Source organism: Meriones unguiculatus, chromosome 3, assembly GCF_030254825.1.
Source record: "Meriones unguiculatus strain TT.TT164.6M chromosome 3, Bangor_MerUng_6.1, whole genome shotgun sequence".
In the NCBI taxonomy this organism is placed as follows: Eukaryota; Metazoa; Chordata; class Mammalia; order Rodentia; family Muridae; genus Meriones; species Meriones unguiculatus.
The window spans coordinates 31040569-31061502 of record NC_083351.1 but is presented as its reverse complement, the minus strand read 5'-3'; the positions used below and the strand labels follow the sequence as shown (position 1 = coordinate 31061502).

At 53.3% G+C, this 20934-nt stretch overlaps 1 protein-coding gene across 14 annotated transcripts in view; it reads right to left on the bottom strand.

Moving 5' to 3' along the window:
* Positions 1–20934, bottom strand: part of Ptprf (protein tyrosine phosphatase receptor type F) — an 81922-nt gene that overhangs the window by 30584 nt on the left and 30404 nt on the right. For 7 of the 14 annotated variants that reach the window (XM_021644563.2, XM_021644566.2, XM_021644575.2 and 4 more), the window contains exons 6-8: positions 18175–18363; positions 13075–13092; positions 9940–10050 (exon numbers count right to left, since the gene is read on the bottom strand). In XM_021644563.2, coding sequence (XP_021500238.1) covers positions 9940–10050; positions 13075–13092; positions 18175–18363 — 318 coding nt within the window. The remainder of the gene's footprint in view (positions 1–9939; positions 10051–13074; positions 13093–18174; positions 18364–20934) is intronic. The other 7 variants (XM_021644571.2, XM_021644564.2, XM_021644568.2 and 4 more) reach the window with 1 other exon arrangement.

Here is a 20934-nt window from a genome sequence, read left to right as displayed (position 1 = left end):
TGGGAGGAGGGAGAGAGGCACTCATAGGCTAGGCAGGGCACAAGCGTGGACGGAAGGGCAGGGGCCCCTCATCAAGGAAGCCTCTCTTGTCAGAGCCAAGCCCATGCTCAGAGACAGGAGGAGTGGCATCCCTGGGGCCTGGCTCATTGTCTCCCACCTCACTTTGGGACTAGAAGTAGTCCCTGTACTCAGGGACCATCTGGAACACCTCTTAATGAGAACTCCCACAACCAAGTTCCCATCTTACAGCATGGGACACTCAGCCTAGGTCACACAGGACTTAGTGCAAGAGCCAGGCCTGGTTAGGGCCACAGTCCACGTGGCCCTCCAGTGACCACCATTGCTTGCTCCTGACTCCCTTCTTCCTGTGTCTCCAGAGGGACAAGTTGGGGCACCAGTGAAAGAAATCCAGGTCCTCCGAGCATGGCTGGGACAGGGCAAAGTCTGAGAGTAACATGGCCAACTTCTCTGGAGTCAATGCCTCCATCTCCAGGCCAAGGCCCCAGGAGAAAAGAGGAAATGGCGCAACCACCTGCTGGGCCTCAGCTGTGCTTAAGGTCAGCCTGGGACCCACAATGTCTATGGCCCCTCAGAAGGGCTAGTCCAGGGACAAGGGGTTGGGCGGGCCAGGGACGTGGTCCGCGGGCAGGATGGGCATGATGATGGCAGTACATGATGTGCACCAGTGAGGAAAAGTCTCAAGGAGGAGGGTGGCTGTGTCTGTCCACGACCCCCAGCCTTGGACTCCCCTGGCCAGAAGCTATCCTGGGCTTCTCAGTCCAGGGCATGGCCTGGAACCAACCCTGAAGTTGCAAGCTTGGCATAGACATTCAGAGCATGCAGCGAGGATAAGGTGAGCAAGACCTAGCCACACGCAGGCATGCTTGGCATGCAGACAGGTCATGCAGCTACTGGCAGAGGCTCACAGATATCCTAAATGGCTGTCCTTACACAGAGGGCCAGAGAGGACAGGCAGCAAGCCTTGGTGACCTACAGGCACACTGTGAGAGCGCAGGTCTTTGCAGGTGCTTGCTGGGGAGCCCAGACATGCAGAGGATCTGTGGTACCATGTGGGAAGCATCTCACACAGCTCCATATCACAGAAGCAGAGGTGGACGCTCCGGAAAGATCACCAGGTCCAATCTCACCTCAGTTCACAGGGGTCAAACTGAAGCTCGGAGCTTATACATTTGGTAAGAGTCACAAGGTTAAACAGCTAGCTGGTACTGCATTGTCAAAGGCTCTGCCTAAAACAGCATTCAAAATCACTTTCCCTCCAAACACATAAGTCAAAGCCACGAGCAGCATCTAAACTACTACCATTCCTTCTAGGGTCACTCAAGTAGCTCCACACTGGTCACCCTCTACCTCTCACTCTACCCCGCTCCCAAACTCTCCACAGACAACTGGTGTTCCCCTGATTAACAAGTGCCTGCATGGCTCCTGATGCTCCACTGCCAGCCTCTAAGGCCTTGGGTAGAAACTGCTCCCACACTTTCTACATCTACAGCAGTCTCACCAAGTCCCACAGGTGGACTCACAACACCGCAGCCCCAAGTACATCACAGAGAATTGCGCGCACACCTGCTCCATTCCCCACGCTCACAGATATTTATTAGGGGTGTAATGCACACATCCAGAATTCTGCCTTCATCTCGAAGCAGCACCCTCATTCTTCCCTTTCTTCTCTCTTCTCCCTCCCTCCCCCCGAATGCTAGGGATTGAACTCAGGGACTCATGCATGCTAGGTTTTGTGCTCTGTCATTGGGCAACATTTCCAATTCCATCTTCATGTTCTCTAAGGGAGCCATCTCACCATCCTTGGCACATGGAGTGTGCGATCTAGATCTGGCTAACAAGAAACAACCTTTGGATGTTTACACAACCCCGAGAGCAGTAGGACGCGTTACAGGGGCAGCTGAGCTTAGGTTTTCCTTTCCTAATGCAGAGGAGGACCTGCTCAGCACAAAGACAAGAACAGTGGGGGAACAGGAAGAGGTAGTGACAAACAATGGCCGACCACACTGAAGACCTGGCTCCAGCTCTGCCCGGCATCAAATCAGCTTCTATGATTCCCAGTTTCGCAACATTCAGACGCTCTCTGATTTGCTTACACTAGCATCAGTGGGTTTCTATCATCAGCCTCTTTTTGAGACTGGGTTTCTCTGCGTAGCCCTGGCTGTCTGGGAACTTGCTCTGTAGACCAGGTTGGCCTCGAACTCAGATTCGCCTGCCTCCTGCCTCCTGGGACTGAAGGTGTGTGCTACCACTGCCCAGCAAAAACTAATTTCATTATTTATTTATTTATTTATTTTTATTTTATGACTGTTCTGGGCGCACGGGTGTTTTGCACCACAGGCGTGCCTGATGCACACGCAGGCAGGCAGGCAGGAAGCGTCTGTGGGGCACTGTGGATTCACCCCGGGCCCTCTGCAAGAACAAATGCTCTCGACCACTGAGCCAACTCTTCAGGCGGAAAACTTTGATTGAGCAAGCCTGCACAAGTGTGGGAGCGCCACATGTATTCTGCAGCCCACGGAGGCCAGAAGAGGGTGCTAGAGTGCTAGAGACGGTAAACTGCCAGGTGGGCACTGGGAACCGAGCCAGGTCCTCTTCAAGAGCAAGTGCTCTCAATCCCTGGGCCATCTTTCCAGCCCCCTTTATCCTCTGTCTTTTTTGTCTGTTTGTTTGAGGTTTTTTGTTTTCTCTTGTTTTTCAAGATAGGGTTTTTCTGTGTAGCCTTGGCTGTCCTCGAACTTGCTCTGTAGACCAGGCTGGCCTTGAACTCACAGAGAACCACCTGCCCCTGCATCCCCAGTGCTAGGATTAAAGGTATGTGCCACCGCAGCCTGGCCTCCTTATCATGTGTCCCAATGTCAGGAGGCCTCATGTCTGATGAGACAAGAACAGACACAACAGTTCTCATGGCAAGGGAAAGGTGTGTCCTAGGGCCATGGCTTTCAAGTGCCCCATGGAAACAGAGTCCCCTTCAAGACCTCTCAACTGGCACAAGATGAGGCACAGACAGGTTTTGCCAGCCTGGGGCATAGGCACTCTTTGGGCTTCAGAGCAGGTTTAATAGGTGAGGAAAAGGGCTGTGTGTGAGCCAGTCCAGGCCTACCAAGGAATGGAGGAGTCCAGAACACAGGGGTCGCTGTAACTGAACAGGCCTCTCTGTCCTCCAGGCCAGCTGCCATTTCCTCTCCACTAAAGGGCAAGGGTACAAGGGAAAGCCATCTTTTTTTGTTTTTGTTTTGGTGGTGTGGGGGTTACTCTTAGGCTCACTATATAGACCAGGCTGGCCTTGAACTCACAGAGATCCACCTGCCTCTACCTCCTAGGAACTGGGATTACATCATGCCCAGTGGGAAGCCACTCGAGCATTATTCTGTACAGAGGCTTCCTATGGCTTCAGGTCTCAACTGCACATGGGGACAGTCAACAATGACATGGAAAGTGGCACGTCTGCCTTCGTATGCACAGTAAAGTTCGGTCTGTGTGGCAAAAGCTCACATCCTCAAAAGCCACGGCTGACAGGGCTGAAAGAAGACCCTAGGAGACAGCATTAGGCTGGCCTAAGACAGAGCTCCAGATGGCATACAGATGGGTCTTTTGACATTTACACTAGGGGAAAGGTCTAGGCTAAAAGTCTAGCTCTAGCTAATAGTGGAACCCTAACAGAAGAAGGGGTCAGCGGGTGTTAGAGTTAAGAGGTGCTACAGCAGGAAGTAGGCCCTTGGCCAATAAACCTTGGGCTCATACCTAAACATGTCCTAACTTTTACCCCTGCATAGGCCCTGGAGGACAGTGCTTTCTGGCCCAGCAGAGACCTTGTGGATCGGGCTCCGAGGACAGGCCAATGCCCTGGGCTGCTGTTTTGAAAAGCTCCACCTCTAGCCACTGTCAAAAAACTAAAGCTCTATAGGAGCTGATACTAAGAATGGCTTTTATTTCCCCCCAAGATGCAAGTGATAGGGAGAACTCTAGGGGCTGCAGAAGAATGTAAGGTCAGGATCATCCCCCAAACTAGGAAAAGGACTCAACCAGAGGTCCCAGGGGTTTCACTGACAACTTCATTCCTATATGAGGGCACTAAGTTCCAGCCATGTGCAAAGACTGCTGGGAGGCAGTTTTCCTAGAGCTCAGGCAGGTCAACACATCTACAGAGAACAGTGTGGGGGTTAGAGGGACAATAGAGTGTCCCAAATGCCAGGGGGCCCTATGTCCTACACCTGCCTGAACAGCTACTACCCCTGTGCCAACAGCTGGAAGTGGCTGATGCCCCAACACAGCATCTCCACCACCCTCCCCCGCCACCACAAGGGAACAAGACTCACCCTGGACTCGGTCTATTGACAGAAGCAACAGCAGGGAAGGAAAAACTGGAGCTGGCGAAAAAATGCACTTAGGATCTAATCTCAGGCTCCAACAATGCCGGTCTATTACCGTTCCCTGTGCATCCTTCGTGCTGACATTTTATAGACAATTTCCAAAACAGGGCCCTGCCATTTCTGGATTATATTTCAGCTGTAACTTTTAAGTCTAATTATTTGCGCTGACAACCCCCTATAATAGGGCGGTGCGGCGCCCAGAGGCATCGGCATTCAGCGGAGTGACAGCCTAATCGCAGGGGGGGCAGGCCCCGCAATCTGCATTCACTTGCGGAAATTTCTCTGATGAAAATAACACAACATTAAGGAGGGGATAAGGGGCAGGATCCACTGTATCAAGATAAAATAACTCTTTAATAAATAACCTTGTGGCTGCCGCAGAGCAGTAATTAAATGCTGGCACGCCCGGCACACAGTTTTAAGTAAAGCTAGAAAAATGTAAGATGCAATTATCAGCACCAAACAAATTACCAGCCCGGCAAATCCCCCCGGAATATTTAGAAACTCATTTCTCCTTCCCGTTAAATATTTGTGTATGCGCTTATTTTTGGTGGGACCACAGGGTGGGTGGTGGGGGAAATGACAAAGGATACAGAGGGTAGGTAGAAGGAGTGTGGGGTGGGGAGAGTAGACTGGGCTGTCTGCTGATGACTATTTTCTGAACGCCCTGGAAGATCCGCCCGGTCAGCGAAATGGTGTAACCAAATTGCCCCAGAGCTCAGGAGAGCATATGGATGGGAAGCTTATGCTGCTATCTGAGCCCAGGCTGCAGCCCTCCTCCTGACCAGCTCCCTTGTCCTCCTGGAGTAAACTCAAAACCACAGAGGAGCAAGATGCAGAGGGCACCTGGCAGCTTGGGTCTGCCCTATGCTTCTTCCTTGGACCCCTAAAGCCCAGTGGACAGGAGAGCCACTGACCTTTTAACCACATGGTCTGTAAAAAACCAGTACTGGGAAGTAGAGGCCTGGCTCGGGGTGGGGGGTGGAGGGGGCCTGCTCTGGGAGGGTTCCAGGGAGTCTCAGGAAGCCTTGCCCCATCTAAGGCTGAGCTAGACTGCTGCTACTCAAGGCCCCAGCAAATTGTAGTTGACAATTCAGTCACTCCAGGTATATGCAACCTGGATCTGAATGCCCAGGGCCCTGCCTAGCATGGAGCTGAGGGCTGTTGGCTGGCTAGCAAGCCACACACTCTACCCTCGGAGAGGTGCAGAGGCTGCCTTGGGAGTGTAGGCAGTGGGGTCTGGGCTGGCAGAAGACCTTGGTTTGAACCTGGCAGGGGACAGAAACGATAAAGCCATGGCACACTTGCTCAGTGTACCAAAACGATGCCACTTGTCTTGTACCACAGCCATCAGGGTCTTTGAGAGGCAGACCAAAGCTGGTCTTAAGTCTCAGGACAGCCAGTCTGCTTCCCGGAGCACTGGGGAGACTCTGGAGGCCTCAAGGACAGGGCAGACACTGCAGGGCTGTGTCGGGTACTGCAAGATCTCAAGGAGACAACTCACCAAATTAGCCTCTCCCTACGGTCTCCTAGAGTTCTGGCTTCTCTTAGGTAAACATGGCCTACATAAGGGTAGGGAGACTAGACGCTTCCCCCAACCCCCGTACAGGTCAAGCACTTTAGCCTTTACAGTCCCTCTGAACAGAGATCCCCACAACCATTCCTGAACTTGAACTCTAGCTGGAACAGACAGCTGGCCTGGCCTGGGTGCAGAGGTGGGGTGAGGTTCTGTGCCGTGCACCATGCGTGCGTGTGGCCACTCCAGCAGCGGAGACTGGCTAAGGGGGCATGCAGACACGCAGTGCATCGAGGGCTCAAGCAGCAGGAACATGCAGGGCAGAAGGCCTGCCCACCCATCCCTGGCCCTGCCTGCCAGCCAGCCCAAACAGTGACGAGCAGAGGCCAACTGGCGGGCAGGCACGCTCGAGCGAGCCTGAGGGAGCTGACCAAGCCCGCTGGTCCCAACTGACGGGCACAGTCGGTGGGCGAACTGTAGATGGATAAGAAGTGAAAAAGACCAACCTTCTCGCTGATCTGAGAGATGAGAGTTTGGGTTGATGGCAGAGTGCGATGAGGATGAGGAGGGAATAAAAAAAAAGACAAGGAGAAACACAGAGAGAGTAAAAACAGGCCAACCTTCATCTGCCCACACAGCACAGAGACAAGACAAGACTCCTGTGCCCCTCGCACACACACGTGCACACGGACCACGCCGCTCACAAGAGACTCAGGACTTATGGAGGAACACAGTGGACAGGGACAGGGCCCACCAGCGGGTGCCAGGGACGATGAGGGCCGAACTGGTAGGGGTAGAAGTGGGGCATGGGTCAATCCCCATGCCTCACAAACCCTCACAGGTCACACAGACCCGCAAACTGGGCTCTAGGGTCGGGGCCCATGCAGCTCACAAACCCACTGAGGCACACAAGCCACTCTAGCCCCACCACCGTGAGGAAGCCCCATGCTGCACGACACCAGTGCGAGGAGCGCGTCCAGACGCCTGTGGAAGAAAGGAGGTAACGCCCTCATTTCAGACAGCAGAAGCTCAGGTGCCAGGTCCCTGAAGAGAATGGGGAGGGCGGCAGTCCTGGGACAGGTAGGCCAGGCTTTGCCAAGGGCGGAGTCCTGCCTTGGCCCAGGCAGCTGTATGTCTGAGAGCTGGAGGGGAGAGACGCCAAGGATGGAAGGAGAAAATGAGTCACTCAGGGAGGGAGTCAGATGGTGATGGAGAGAGAGGCTGGTCCACCCAGCGTGCCTGGGCCTGCTAGACTGTGGGTGGAACTGCAGGCAACTGTGAACAAAGTCAGACGTAAACGTACGACGCGTGTCCTCCAGTGCTATCCCAGCACAAACCCAGACAGCTGACTCTCATGTGCTTCTGTGCACCTGGCAGCACGCTGGGTGCTTTGTGAGTACACGTACTGCCCCGTCGGTTGAAGCAGCCCCAGGGCCTCAGAGAGGTAAGGAGAGCCCTGACAGTTTGAGGAACAGAGGAACAATGTGGGGAGGCTAAGTCTGAGGAGATGAGTCAATAGACAGAGAAGAACGAAGTCAGAGATGGAGACAGAAGCCCTAGGAGGCATCGATCCTGAGCAGAGGGTCTCCACAGAGACAAAGTGCCTCTGTGGGCCGGTGTCTGGAGAGTTGGGGTTACTTAGACTGGTCTCACTAAAGGGTGCTGCTGGTACCCAGCTGGTTAGGGATGCTTCTAAACATCCTACTATGCAAACAATGGCCCCCAACAGAGATGTACCCAGTGTAAAATGTCAACAGTCAAAAGCTAAGGTTAAGAAACCCCTGAATCGGGAGGGTGAGGCCCTGGCAGAGTGACCTTCATCTCTGGGTGGTATCAGGAACCACTATGGAAGTCTTGAAGCCACTATGCTGGGAGATGAGAGGCCAGCAGCTAGGTGCCAGGGCGGGGCATGCCTGTCTACCCACATGCAGAGTTCCAAATACAGAGCTAGTGGCTAGCGTGACACAGGCTGTCCCAGAGCACTCCTCGGGGCAGATGGGACTTTTCTAGGCACAAAAAGAAGGCTGGGAACACTATAGGCAGGAGCCCTAAGTATCAGGGCTTTTCTTATGTACAGAAATCCTAGAGGCAAAGGGCTGGCATAGATTTATACAGGCTCTAGGTATGAGGCAGGGCCTGGAGGATGAGTTGCGGAAGCCAGATTAGCTATGTTAGAGTCTAAACAGGGAGGGCTAAGGGTAAAGGAAGCCCCATGTCTCCCACCTCCCAAAGCTCTTTCAAGTGGAGCTTATCCCAGGAGATGGCATAAGGCAGGATCCAGCTAGGATCATGTCCAAGTCAATCATGTGTAGATGACGGAAACCCTGGAGGTAGGAATGATTCGAGGAGTTAAGACCTCCTGGTCAGTGCACTAGCAGCCACTTCAGCCCATTTCCAGAGATAACCACTACCCTACTACCAGGGCGGGTCATAGCCAACAAGACAGTGCTAGCTGAGCAGTCCAGTGGCTAGGATGCCTCATAGCATCCTTTTTGAATCTGGGTGGCCTTTTCCTGCTCTGGTACTGCCTCTGGCAGCTCTACCCTGGGAAATGGCCATAAAGCCATGCCTAGACAGCTGGCTTGGGGCTTACAAAGGCTTTGCCTGGATTCTCCCCTCTCTGGTTAGCCACCTGCACACAGGGGCTGCCTCAGTGAAGCCAGGGACTCTATACTCTGGCTGAAGAGGGAGGAGGAGGCTGGTCATTGTGAAGAGGCTTTTTAGCTACTTATCTCCCAGAGTCCTGTGCCTTTGTTAGGATACTGAGCCTCGATCAGCCCAGGGTTAAGGCTGTACTCTCTACATTTCTACTCCTCACAGTCTTCAGGAAGTTTTCGGGTTCCTGGTCTCTGTCCTGATGGTACTCCTGAAGACAGTTAGCGGGTGATCTCACTGAATGGGTCTACGGGACAGCTGACAGTAAGGTCAGCTGTGTCCCCAGGTCCCACAAAGGAACACCATTAGCTAATACACACTGCTCCTCTGCGCTGGACTGGTCACCGGTCACCTAACAGGCTGACACCTGTGGCCTCTCCAAAACCAACTTGTACCCTGAGGCATGACTGGCCCTCACTAAGTAGCTGGCAGCCTGCTCCTCTCTGCATTGAGTAAGCAAGTCAACCAAACTGCTTTGAGAGTAAAGCAGGCCACTGTCATCCCTCGGGCTCCATGAGCTGGAGAGATGTCAGACCGTCCTCGAAGAGGTGAGGAACCTCTCATGTGGTAAGAGGTTCCCTCCTACTGCAGGGAGGCTGGAGGGAAGCTGGCTCTCTTCCTAGACTATCTCAGGGCGGGCCCAGGTGGTCAACTTTGATTTCCTTGGGCTATAAACTGGACACACTAAAACAGTCCCCAGACCCTTCAGCTGTGTACTTAACTGTAAACAGCACAGAGTCCATTTAGCCCCACTGAGGAATGCCCAAGGCAATATACCCATAGGGGCTCAGCCTTATCCCCAACATGAGGGGCAGAGCTGATGACAGAAGACAGCAGGCTCCCCCAGGAAGGCCCATGTGGTTTATTCCTGAGCCCCTGCTGGATCTAAAGTTCAGAACCAGAGTCCTAGAGCCCAGCCTGCTGGGGTAGGCAAGAGAAAAGTCAGGTCAGGCATGCATATTCACGCAAAAATGCATGCAGCCATGCCCCCACCTCCCAGACACACACACACACACACACACACACACACACACACACACACACGAACAGTAATGTCTGCTCGGAAAGCTCCAGACTCCCATAGGGCTCTGGGCCCAGGCAGCAAAGACCTACAAGAGATACAAATGCTCCCAGGGGTGAGAGGGATGGGGAGTGTCCGCTTCCCCAAGGGACTGAAGGAAAAGAAGGAAGTAGTGGCGGCGCTAGCAGATTGCCCAGTGGGAGCTACAGAAGTGGCGGCTGCAGAAAGAGGTGGGAAGGAAAGACTAGGCTTGCAGAGGCCCTCCAGGGTCTGCACCAACGTCTCCTCTGGGCAGCATGCTTGGCAGGTGAAGCTTGTCTCCAAGGTGACAGAGGCAGGTGTGGCCAAGTTCTTACCTCGCACATACAGGTTCGCGGGGGCCGAGTAGCGTGTGCCTGCCGAGTTGGTTGCCACACACTCGTACTTGCCTTGGTCAGACTCCTCGCTGCTCTCAATCTGCAAGGCACCTGTGGGGACACCGGAGAAGAGGTCAGTCATGGTCCATGGTGAGCGAGCGTGGCCTGGAACACGGAGGCCTCAGCAACATGTGTGGCCTCAGCCACCGTGGCTCACATGGCCCACAGCCTATGGCCTGTGTGGCTTCCAAGCAGCTCTTTCTGATGAGCCAGGTCCCTCTAAGCAAGAATCAAGAACCTATACTTTGGAGCAAGATGTCCCAACTATGGGCCAGCCCCTGTTCCACCCAGGACTGTCCCAAGACTCCGAAGGTCTGTTTACCAATAATCATGCTTATCAGTGCTCTTGTCCCCCAGAAATGGAATTCCTAAACAAGCAATGTCCTGATCAGACAAGAGCCTGAGACACTCTCGCCCACTCAGAAGGGGCTCGCCTTGGAGCTTGGTGCCCAGCAGCCTTGGCCCTGCGCTGCTCCCACCATCTTCTCCCGCTCCACCCCCACCATGCTGGCCCCGCCCATTCCGGCTACTTTCCTCAGCTTGGTCCTGCTAAAGTGCTTCGACCCACCAAGGCTTCTGCATAATTCAGAAGGCTAATGGAGACTGTAGCTCCCACTCGGGCCAGTGCCCTGAGGGGCTGCTCCGGCCACAGACGGACAGATAGGAGCCAAGATGGGGGAAGGGGGTAGCTGAAGAAGACCCTCTGAGAGGACGGAAGAAGCTTGCACTTGGGACCTGTACTGTCAGACCGAGTAAGTGAACCAAGGTGGAGGATCACTTGCATTGATCAACCCCCACCCCCAAAAGCAATAAACACTTGAAAACTGCTAGTGAAAGCATCCTAGGCTAGCTGTCTATGACGAAGAAACCCACAGGGCAAAGCACCACGCCCCTCCCTGGAACAATCTGACAGACAATTACACCCACACAGGACAGTCCAATGGACAGCTAATAACCCCCACAGGACACAGTCTGACAGAAAACCACCTCCTGCACGAACAGCTGGAACAGCTCTAAAGAGCTTCTTCCTCCACCCCAACTGACAATCACGCCCACACAGGACAGACAGAACCTGCCAGGCCCCACCTAAATGGACTGGACAGGACCTCAGAGGGAATTTCAAGCTGTGTTCTCACAGCCTAGGCCCAAGGGGAGAAACACTATGGGTCCAAGCTTCAGTTCCTTCAAACCCAGCTTTCCCCTTCCACCATTCACCACCCAGGACAACAGGAGGGGCTAATACCAGAAAGCTGAGGGCTGGCAAGAGAGCAAAAGGGGTCCCTACCAATCCAGAAGGGGAGAGGGATGGCATCTCGTGGCCTTGACCTCAGCCTCCCCACAGGTATCAGAGCACAAGCCAAATACCCAGCGAGTACAAGAACAGCGCTGACTGGCAGCCAGCGGGTCATGTTCATGGAATGAATGGTCACTGCTACGGCAGACGGTCACTCAAGCAGGTGAGGATCAGGGCCCTGACTGGTGGGACTGGCCAAGGGCAGCTCAATGGAGGTTTGGGGGAGACAGGTAGCTGGTGGCACAAGCTGAGGACAGGATATAGTTCCTGGGATTGCAGCTGGTGGAAGGAGGAAGGTCTCCTGGGACAAGAGCCTATGTCTGGTCAGGAGACCGGTATTGGTTAGTTATTCTTGACACAAGTTGTTATGTGGGAAGAAGGAACCTCAACTGAGAAAAAGGCCCTATTAGACCAGCTTCAGACAAGTCTGTGGGATATTTTCTTGATTAACAATTGATGTAGGAGGGCCTAGCTCACTGTGGGTGGTAACATTCCTGGGCAGGTAGACTGTATAAAAAAAGCAAGCTGAGCAAGCCATGGAGAGCAAATCAGTAAGCAGCTTTCCTCCATTGTCTCTCTCTACTCCTGCTCAAGTTCCTGCCCCAACTTTCCTCAATGACAGACTATAATCGAGACATGTTGGCCAAATAAACCCTTTTCCTCCCCGAATCCCCCTTGGTCATGGTATTTATCAGAGCAATAGAGAGCAAACTAGGACAAGACCCAGGACAAACCCTGAGTTATTTGCACACAGACATCTCCAAATGTGGGATCAACACCCAGACCCAGCAGCAGGGAAAGCAGGGTCAGCGCGTGCTAAGTTGATGTCCAGGGTGATACAGAGAAGGCCAGGGAACTGAGTCCTGTCATCAGGGTGACAGATAACATCACACAGGACTCAACTACCTCAGCCCCAACTTCTGTCCTGAGCACACTAGCCTGGAGGCAGGGGGCTAGATGTGCCCACAGATATGGACGGATACGGGAAGAAACTGACAGGATAAAAACAGAAGCTATAATTCTGCATGTGGCAAACTGTCTATTCCCATCATCATTGCCCTGTAAGTCTCTCAGCCCTGAGGGGAGGTGGTCCTGGCTCCAATGCTAAGAGGAGGAAACAGATTTGAACCCTGATCTCTACAAGTCCAGGACCTATGTTTTCTCACTAAAAGGTTGCAGTGCCCTGTTCCATGAAGGCAGCTTGGGAGAGGGGGACTGCAACCCTAGTTATGCATGGGTCTGTTTATTTCCTTGTTGCCATCTAAAATAATCTACAATTCTAGTCCTTGATGCTGAACAGATATAAGAGATGAACCTCATTTGGGCACAGGACCAAAATACTAAAGGAAAAGTCAGATGGTCATCTAAGAAAAAGGAGGTTCTCAAGGGAAAAGGCCAGACTTAGTCATGCTCCCCAACCTCCTATGAAGTGTCTCCATCTATGCCAGCCTTAGGGACAGGCTAGGCTTCACTATGGGAAAGGGTCCCTTCTGTGGGACCGGCCTGGAAGGCCTGGGTAGCAGGGCTCGCCATCCTGAGTGGTCTCAGCTGGTTTCTCTACAATGCAGACTTATAATGGATGAGTCCACAGGAGGAAATGACCGAGAGTGGAGCTGTGTGGTGGCTGGTGGTGCTGGGGGGCTGGAGCTGGAGATGAAGAGGCTGGAGAGGTCGGGATGGGTATGGGGAGGTGACGGACTGGACGGGATGGAGTGGAGGTGACCAACGGCGACAGTAGTGGCGTGGTGTGGCGTGGCGAAATGCACGGACAGCATTCTTACCTCTGATTGGTGAACCACCTGGCGAGGTAAATTTGAATGCAAATAAGATCAGAGAGAAATATTAGTACAAAAGGAAGGAAAGCCACACAAAGCCAAATCAGATAAAACAAAACACTAGAAAGGGCCTTAACTATATGGAAAGCTTGAGGACTCAGTGTGGGTGGCTCAGGTTGTGTGAGCAAGCACCAAGCCAGGCCAGGCTGAGTGTGGGTGAAGTGAGTCCCCTGGGCCACTGGTACTGCTCTGAGGAAGTAGAGAGTTGGAGGAGGTGTTGAGAGGAATCAGGGAGGCAGGACTGGGCTCCTGTGACCCTTGCTGGCTGGGTTGAGGGAGGGAAAGGGGAAGGAAAGAGGCAGCACCGGTCCTAAGATCCACCTGAATCCCACAAGGTCAGAGTCCAAGGAGGGCACTTACCAAAAGAAACCCTGGGCATTTAAGCAGGCAGGGTTAAGGGGAGAGTTCACAATCAGGGATACCCAAACAAAGAGCAGCCCTGGCATCCAGCAGTGTGGGCGTGGGTTTCAGTCAGCTCATAGCCTAGTGGCTGACAGCTGTAAAACCCCCCTATTAGGATAAAGCAATCACAGTTCCCCAGGCTATCTGGTGAAAGGCAAAGGGCCAGCACCCACTCCTTGCGCGTCTGGAGCCTCCGAGCCCTGGGGTCAGCACCAGGAGGGACAGGCACTTGCCTCCACGAAGTGCCTCTCTGAGATTCCCACTTCAACTACTGGAGCCAGGAAACTATAGAAAGGCCCTGGTCCAGGTCTCTCTATTCACCCCTCTACCACCGGCTCCTGTGGTGGGGGTGGGATGGGCTGGAAGAGCTCAGGGCCACAGATCAGTTCCTATCTCATTGAACTTGGCAACACCCAGCTGGAAAAATACCCATCTCTACGCACAGATGAGTTAACGGAGGGCCGGAAACATTAAGAGGCTTTTATGTGAGGCAGCAGGATCTGAACAGTGTAACCCAGAGCCTTCCCAATGGACATCCTACAATGCGGAGGCTAGAAGGCAAAGACGGTGGCTGGGGCAGGAGTGTATGTGACGGTACAGGTTGGTGAGAAGAGTGAACCATTCCAGAGAATCCCCAGGTGTAGTCCAGACGCCTCAAGGTAGGGGGAGGATAACGGAGAACCTTTTAGGGGCTCCACTAGAATAAAACCTACAATTAGTAGTTCTACAACACTAAGACTGGGCATGGTGGGTAAGAGCCTAAAACAGGACAACCGTGGCAGGTTCCAGGACAGGCTGGATTCTGTAATGACTGCCACGACAGCCAGGGCTATACGGTAAAGACCTTGTTTCAAAGCCAGGGAGAGTTACTGGCCTTATTTAGCCGCTTTCTCTCGTGAATATGCAGTGGCATTTCCTGAAGGGCACACACACAACCTGTAATACATTAACAGGCTGTATTACAATGAGGATTCTCTTGCTAAATATTTTTTTGTTTTGGGAATACATAAATTATCTTTTCAAATGTTAGAATGTTATTTATGTTAATACTAAATTGTTTTAAAACTATTTAAAAATAATTAGTAAATATTTAATGCCTTCCATCTTTAATTATCTAATATAGTAAACATCAATAGGTATAATCCAGATAAACAAATCCACCTTAAGTTCCTCTGAGTTGAAGGTCAGAGAGTTGACAACCACTGACCTCCTGTGGTTTAGGCCGGAGTTAGGGTAGGGGTTGCAGTGTAGACAACCTGGCACTGAAGCCCTGAGCCTGTGGCGGCTTCTCTTTCTCCACTTAACCCAGACTCGAATTCTGCCTGCCAAACTGAGAATCCGCCTTTTCCGTTTTACCAAGCAGGTGTACTGGACAGAGGAGTCCCAAGAGTCAGCCTCCCCCGGAGACTCATGCCAGTGAGCTCAGAAATTGTAATCACACCCTGACTGCACCATTCTGGAAGACCCAGCCAAAGGCAGAGCAGAGTGGCACAGACGGGCATTTCCAGTCAGATGGGCCGGCCAGCAGAGAGAGGCCACAAGCATCTCATCAGAGTGACCAAATGCCTCCTCCGGCAGCCGGAGCTGCCCGCCAGCGCTGCCTGCCACCACCGGGCCTGCCACTGCCATAGCAGGGCGTCCTTTCTTCACTTGTCCTTCTTGGGCTTGCCTCAGGTCTCATGCTCCAGTGGCCCATACAGGTGCTGTGCCAGCGGACCACACTGCTGCAGCAGGAAAAGAGCTCTCTTCAAGCAGAGCTCACACCTAAGCTGACCTCTCGCTCTGGGCCATACCATAGGCAGATGTGTGCAGATGCGCTAGGGCTCAAGCCAGATGCTGGAGGTGCTGCGTGGACTGCCAAAGGGACCGGAGGCCTAGAGAGCAAAGGTCCGGAGCTGAGGTGGGAGACAGCTACTTCTCAGGCTCCAGGCTTAGTGCATGCTGTTAGAGAGCACACAGGTGACCTCCTAGGAGGGCTCCGGGACCCTACGCTCCACCTGTGAGCCCTTGACCTGCAGACAGCAGGCATGATAATCACAGCCTGTCCTACTACAGAAAGGCGGTAAGACACTCAGTGTTAATAAAGGGTAGAAAAGCACTCTGAACTGTGGATAATGTGAAAACCACAAGGGTCCTTAAATACAGATACGCAAGTGTATAGGAGCCTGAACCCACTCTGTCCTCACATGGCTCCATCCGAAGCACTGGACACACACCCCTCCCTAGCCTGTGATCCTTAAGTCACAATTTCCTGGTGGCAGGAAAGGTCAAATGATACTGTTTTCAGTGATAAGTCCCAAAGGTCAGTAAGATAATTCTCCATGAGGTTGGGGGAGGGGCACCTTGCCAAGCAAATCTGTCCCAGCTCCTCCCACATCCAGCCTAGGGAAGTAAGGCTGGAGACAAATGGTGACAACGCGAAGCAGAGTAGCTCTTGAGGGAATAGCCAGGAGCTGGGTGCAGGCCCCTAGTGGACGAAGCTGAAGGGAGTATAGGGCCAGATGCCGGAGACAGCGGGCGAGCAGAAATGGGTTAGCATGGTTCCCTGCAAGTGGGGAAGTGGCAGGAGGCAGGAATAGAGCGGGAACAAAACTGCCACTGTTTCCTTAACGCAACTATTCTGCAAGATGTGAAAACTGACAACGAAGTTAATTTAACTGAGGCCACACAACTAAGAGAGGTGTATGTAGATAGGACAGGGCGAGAAAAAGCTGGCCATGTGGGCAGGATGCCTTGACCAAGAGCACGTATCTGACCACGTAGGCAGGGTCAAGGGTCATAAGCTCGAGTCCAGCACTGGCTTTCAGAGTCTAGGAGGAAGATGAGTAGACAGTACCAACAGTTGCTAGAAGACAGTTTTCAGAGTCCGGAGGCAGGGAGAATAGTGGTGTCCCGGGATGAGAGAGAGACAACAGAAAGAAAGGAGGGGACCAATTTCAGATCCATTTGGTGACATATGAAGAGGACGTGGTTCCTTACTAAATGGAGTGCTGGTTCTCTTTCAGTTTTGGGGGTGGGAGTTGCCACTCGTGGAGAAAGGGTCAATGGGAGCAGGATATGGCTGTTTGTAAAGGAAGTCACTGCTCATCCAGGGCAGGGTGACCATCAGAAGGTACTGATGGTGGGACCTGGAGCTCACACAGGACATCTGGGCTGGGCTGACCAGCATGGGTCCAGATAAGGAGGTGGCGACTGAAATACTAGGAGCAATGGATTCACCTGCCAGGGGACAGGCCATGTCAGAGCAAGCAGGTCTCTGGGCTGGAGGAAACAGCACGCCAGCAAAGGGAAACAGGACAGTTAGAGGTAAATCAGGAGTGGCAAAGCCCAAGGGAAGGCAGGAGGATTTGCTCAAGAAGGAGGAAGGGCTGTCGGCCACAGTGAGGACAAGAAGGAAGAGGCCTCAGCAGCATCCAGTGGAGTAATGGGTAGGGGAGGGGTGGCACGGGGCCTGGCACACAGCAAGCCCTACATAAATACTTGATGAACAAATGCTGGAGACAGCGGGCCTTCCCAGAACTGCTGCCTGCCACAGACAGTCAGTGCCATTCCGGGGAGGAGTCAGGCCTGCAGGGAGGACCGTCTGGCAGCATGGGGAACCTGCCTGGGGGCACCCATGAACAAATGCAGGGGAGCTGAGCCACACCGACCTCTGTGCTGCGCGGGGCAGCAGCCACAAATGCTGCCGGACCATTTCCTGCCTTGATTATGGCTGTTTTAATTAACTGCACTACAGCTGCCTCCATCTTGTTGAGTTTTAATTAAATTAAATGAGCTAACACTTCGTGGGCTGTCTCAGGCGGCTGGGGCTGGGGCCGGAATCCTGCCCCGCTGGGTGGCTCATCACTCCTCCTTCTCCCTGGGTACCAAAATGGTGTGGGCTCGGCAGGAGTTGACAGGGAGGGACTGGGAGTGGTGGGTACCTCTGAAGCCAGCAGAGCCCAAAGAGAGGCAGCCATGTCCTTCATGATCTGATACCACAGCTGACGGGCATCTGGAGTTCAAGCCAAAGGCCTACCAGGACTTTTGGAGCCAAGTCTGCAGGTCTGTCCTGAGCTGCTAGCAGGCGTACAGCTGCAGCCCAGCTGACTCTGAGCCTCCTTTCCCACCCGCTCTATCCCCACAAAAATCATAATCAATTTTCTTGGCGGGAGCCTCACAGGCAGATCGATCAATGGGGCGACACCTCTCTCTTGGTCACAGTGGCATCCTTGTTCCCAGGGCTCCAAGGTGGCTCGACTGAGACATCCATAGGAGACAGGTGGCTCTGGTGGCCAAAGGACAGGCAAATCCTCCCCCCCCCCCGTTTCAGTCTCTTAAGCTCCATTTGAAGCCTGATGAGTCAAGTATGACTGGCTCCAGCAAACCTTGCTGCCTAGAGAGGAAGAGACGCAGGCTGGGCTGTAGGGAAAGTAGATGAAAAGCAAGGGTCATGTTCCTCAGGCCTGCCATACTTGCTTGGAGGAGCAAAATTGGTCCCAAGTGTGGCGCCTGACAATCCGAGAAGGGCCAGGACAGCACTTGCCATCACACCCTCTTCCCTAAGCAAGATCTGATCCATTGTGGACACTCTGCTCAGTCTTCCTTAGGCCATGCTGGAAGATGTCTTTCCTGGGGTATTCTTGGCACCTTAACTCTGCTCACCTGAACGCAGCTGTTTGATGCGGCCATTGCTTAAAGCAGGGTCCACAGGAAGAAAGTCTTTGAACCAGGAGATCTCAGGGTCTGGATTTCCACCAGCTGCGCACAGCATGGTGGCCGTGCGAGCCTTCTCCACCACCTTCAGTTGAGGTCCCATGTCGATGGTCGGGAACCCAGATGGCAGCTGGTCCTCTGCAGGCAAAGGGTGACGTGTGCATTAGGATTAGCTCTGCTCTCCTGAGGATCTCTCTGTGTAGCTTCTCCTGACTTGCAGGTTAGCGGGGACCCACAGTACACCTCTCTTTCCCACCCCTGACTTCGAAGCATGAGCCCTACCCCAAATGAGAAGCCAGAGTCCTAGGCCCCTTTTGGCAAGGCAGGGGCTGAAGGAGGGCCCACAGTACCACATCCGTGCTGGGGAGTTTCCAAGTCTGGGATGAACAGACTGAAGACGTCAGCACTTATCTCTATAGGCCCTGGGAGGAACAGAGATCAATGCTCTGCTGGATGTAGCAGAAAGTGCTACATGAGCACGGGGTGGGGGAGTCGGCAAGGGGGAATCTAGCTCCGAAGCATCAACAGCCACACCCCATCCCGGGGCTGTGCTTATCCACTTCCTCGTCAGCACACGTGGTAACCCTCCTTGGCCTGCACTTTTAGGTGTTCCATGTGGCACAGCCCCAGGTCACTGACCCTGGGCACCTGCCCTATCAATGATCTAACTCTAGTCTTGCCTCTGACCATTCTCTACTGCAGCCTTGACCGTTGGTCTTCCTTCTCACTCATTCTTGACCCTGAGAACCACAGTAAGGCCTAAGGACCATGCCTGAGTAGTGCAGGCTAAGAAAGGCACGAAAGAGAGAGAGAGAGAGAAAGAGAGAGAGAGAGAGAGAGAGAGAAGTCCCTGGTCTTTTCTCCTAACTTTTCCTAGAGTGACGATACACAGAGAAAATCACTTCCACTCGACCCTGAAGCGGCCCCATGGGCTGAGGTAAAGCTGCCCAATCCCCACCTCTGAGAAGCACGAAGAACTGGGAAGCCAAGCCTGGACCAGCGTACAGCATGCGGGACTAACATCTCTACCACCACCTAACGCCTCCGGGGCCCGTGTGTTCTTCACCATCTGGTTTTGATCTATCTACTGGGTTTAGGTGTCCACCTTGAAGACTCCATTGGAAAAACAACCCAGGGCTCTGGGGAGTTCCTGTACCAGTAACTACTAGAAGTTATAATTAACCAGGCCCGAACCACTGAGGCACACAGATACTAGAACTATAGCCTGGGGGCCCCTTTCCCACTCCAGGCTGGTGAGAAGTCCTTCCCATTGGAACAAAACCATCAAGTGTTTTCCAGAATTCTGCACTACCTCTCCTCTCCCCAAGCTTGGTTCTAGGCATACTCCTAGGAGGGCACGGGGAATGTTTGCCCTTTGTGTACCTTTTGACAAAACAGTTGGGCCATGTGGAAGGGGAAAAGTGGCCCTTCCCCCTCACATGCCCAGCACAGGGTTAGTTACAAGAAGATCTGCTGGGACCGATCTCCCATGCCAGAAACTCAGCCTCAGAAGGGAGAAAGGTAAAGGGCGGTGTGGCAGTACCTGCTGACTCTGGCGATCAGAGGGGCACAACTAGGGACACAGATATGGGATGAAGCGGGAGGAGCCATAGGAGGTAGAGGAACCCCGTTAAAGTTGGAACTTCTAAGGACATCCTAGAAGAATGTCTGGCTGGGGCACAGGAGAACTCTCAGCACGGCCCTGACTTCCCAGCATTGCCCAGGAATGGGCTATATGCTTCCCTGTCCACAGCCCTATAAATTCTGGACGGAAACCCTGGATCTCCTTGGCTGTAGGTACGATCCCAGTGCTCTGACTCTCAGCTCTGATTCCTGAAAGGATCATCTTCAGCGGCAGCAGGAGAACAGAAAGAGGACAGAAACGAGGACTGTGGATGCACAGCTTTCTTTGGCCTGCTACTACTCGAAGGTAAGAGCAAAACCTGACGCCTAAGGCACCCTCCCTACCACCTTACAGCAGCTGGGATGCTCAAGGCTGCTGGAGCTGTATTCACCGACCAGGGCACTAGCCTTGTTCTCCCAAGCTCTTACTCCTATCAGCTTGAACAAATGGGTAGCAAGATGAGGGGTGGCTAGGTCCTGCCAGAGTCAGAACCCTGGAGTTACCTAGCGTCTATGGCCTAGGTGCAAGAATGTGAGCAGTACAAATGCTACAGTACAGCCCTGTGTCCCAGGGATCTACTCTGAATTCCTCAAGCAGGGAAGGTCCTTGGGACCTCCGCCAAATTAAGGACAATTAATTTTCTTCCCTCAATTATCACACCCTCAAATGGCTCCGTCCTTGGCTCAGATCATCCCTCAGGCACCACCGCCAAAGCCTGAAACCAGTGAGTGGAAAGGGCTGTCTACTGAACAGCAGGACCTAAAAGCCAGTCCCTGGTGCCAACTGGGCTCCCAGGCAGCGCTGGGAAGGCGGCTTCTCAGCCCCCTCCAGGGGGGAAGTGAGTTTCACAGGAGGACTCCAGCCCCTCAGGGCTGACCTGCTGCTGGCTGCTTCCTCCTCTACCACCTGGGAGCCTTCAGCACATTCATCAGTCAAGGACAACAGACATTTCCCAGATGCCTGATGACTGACCGGCTCCATATGGATCAGCATGACTGGCAGCAAGCACCCTTGCCACCCTCACTCGCCCACTGCCACCAAAGCTATGTCCACAGTAGAATGAACCACTCAGCTTAACAACCGAG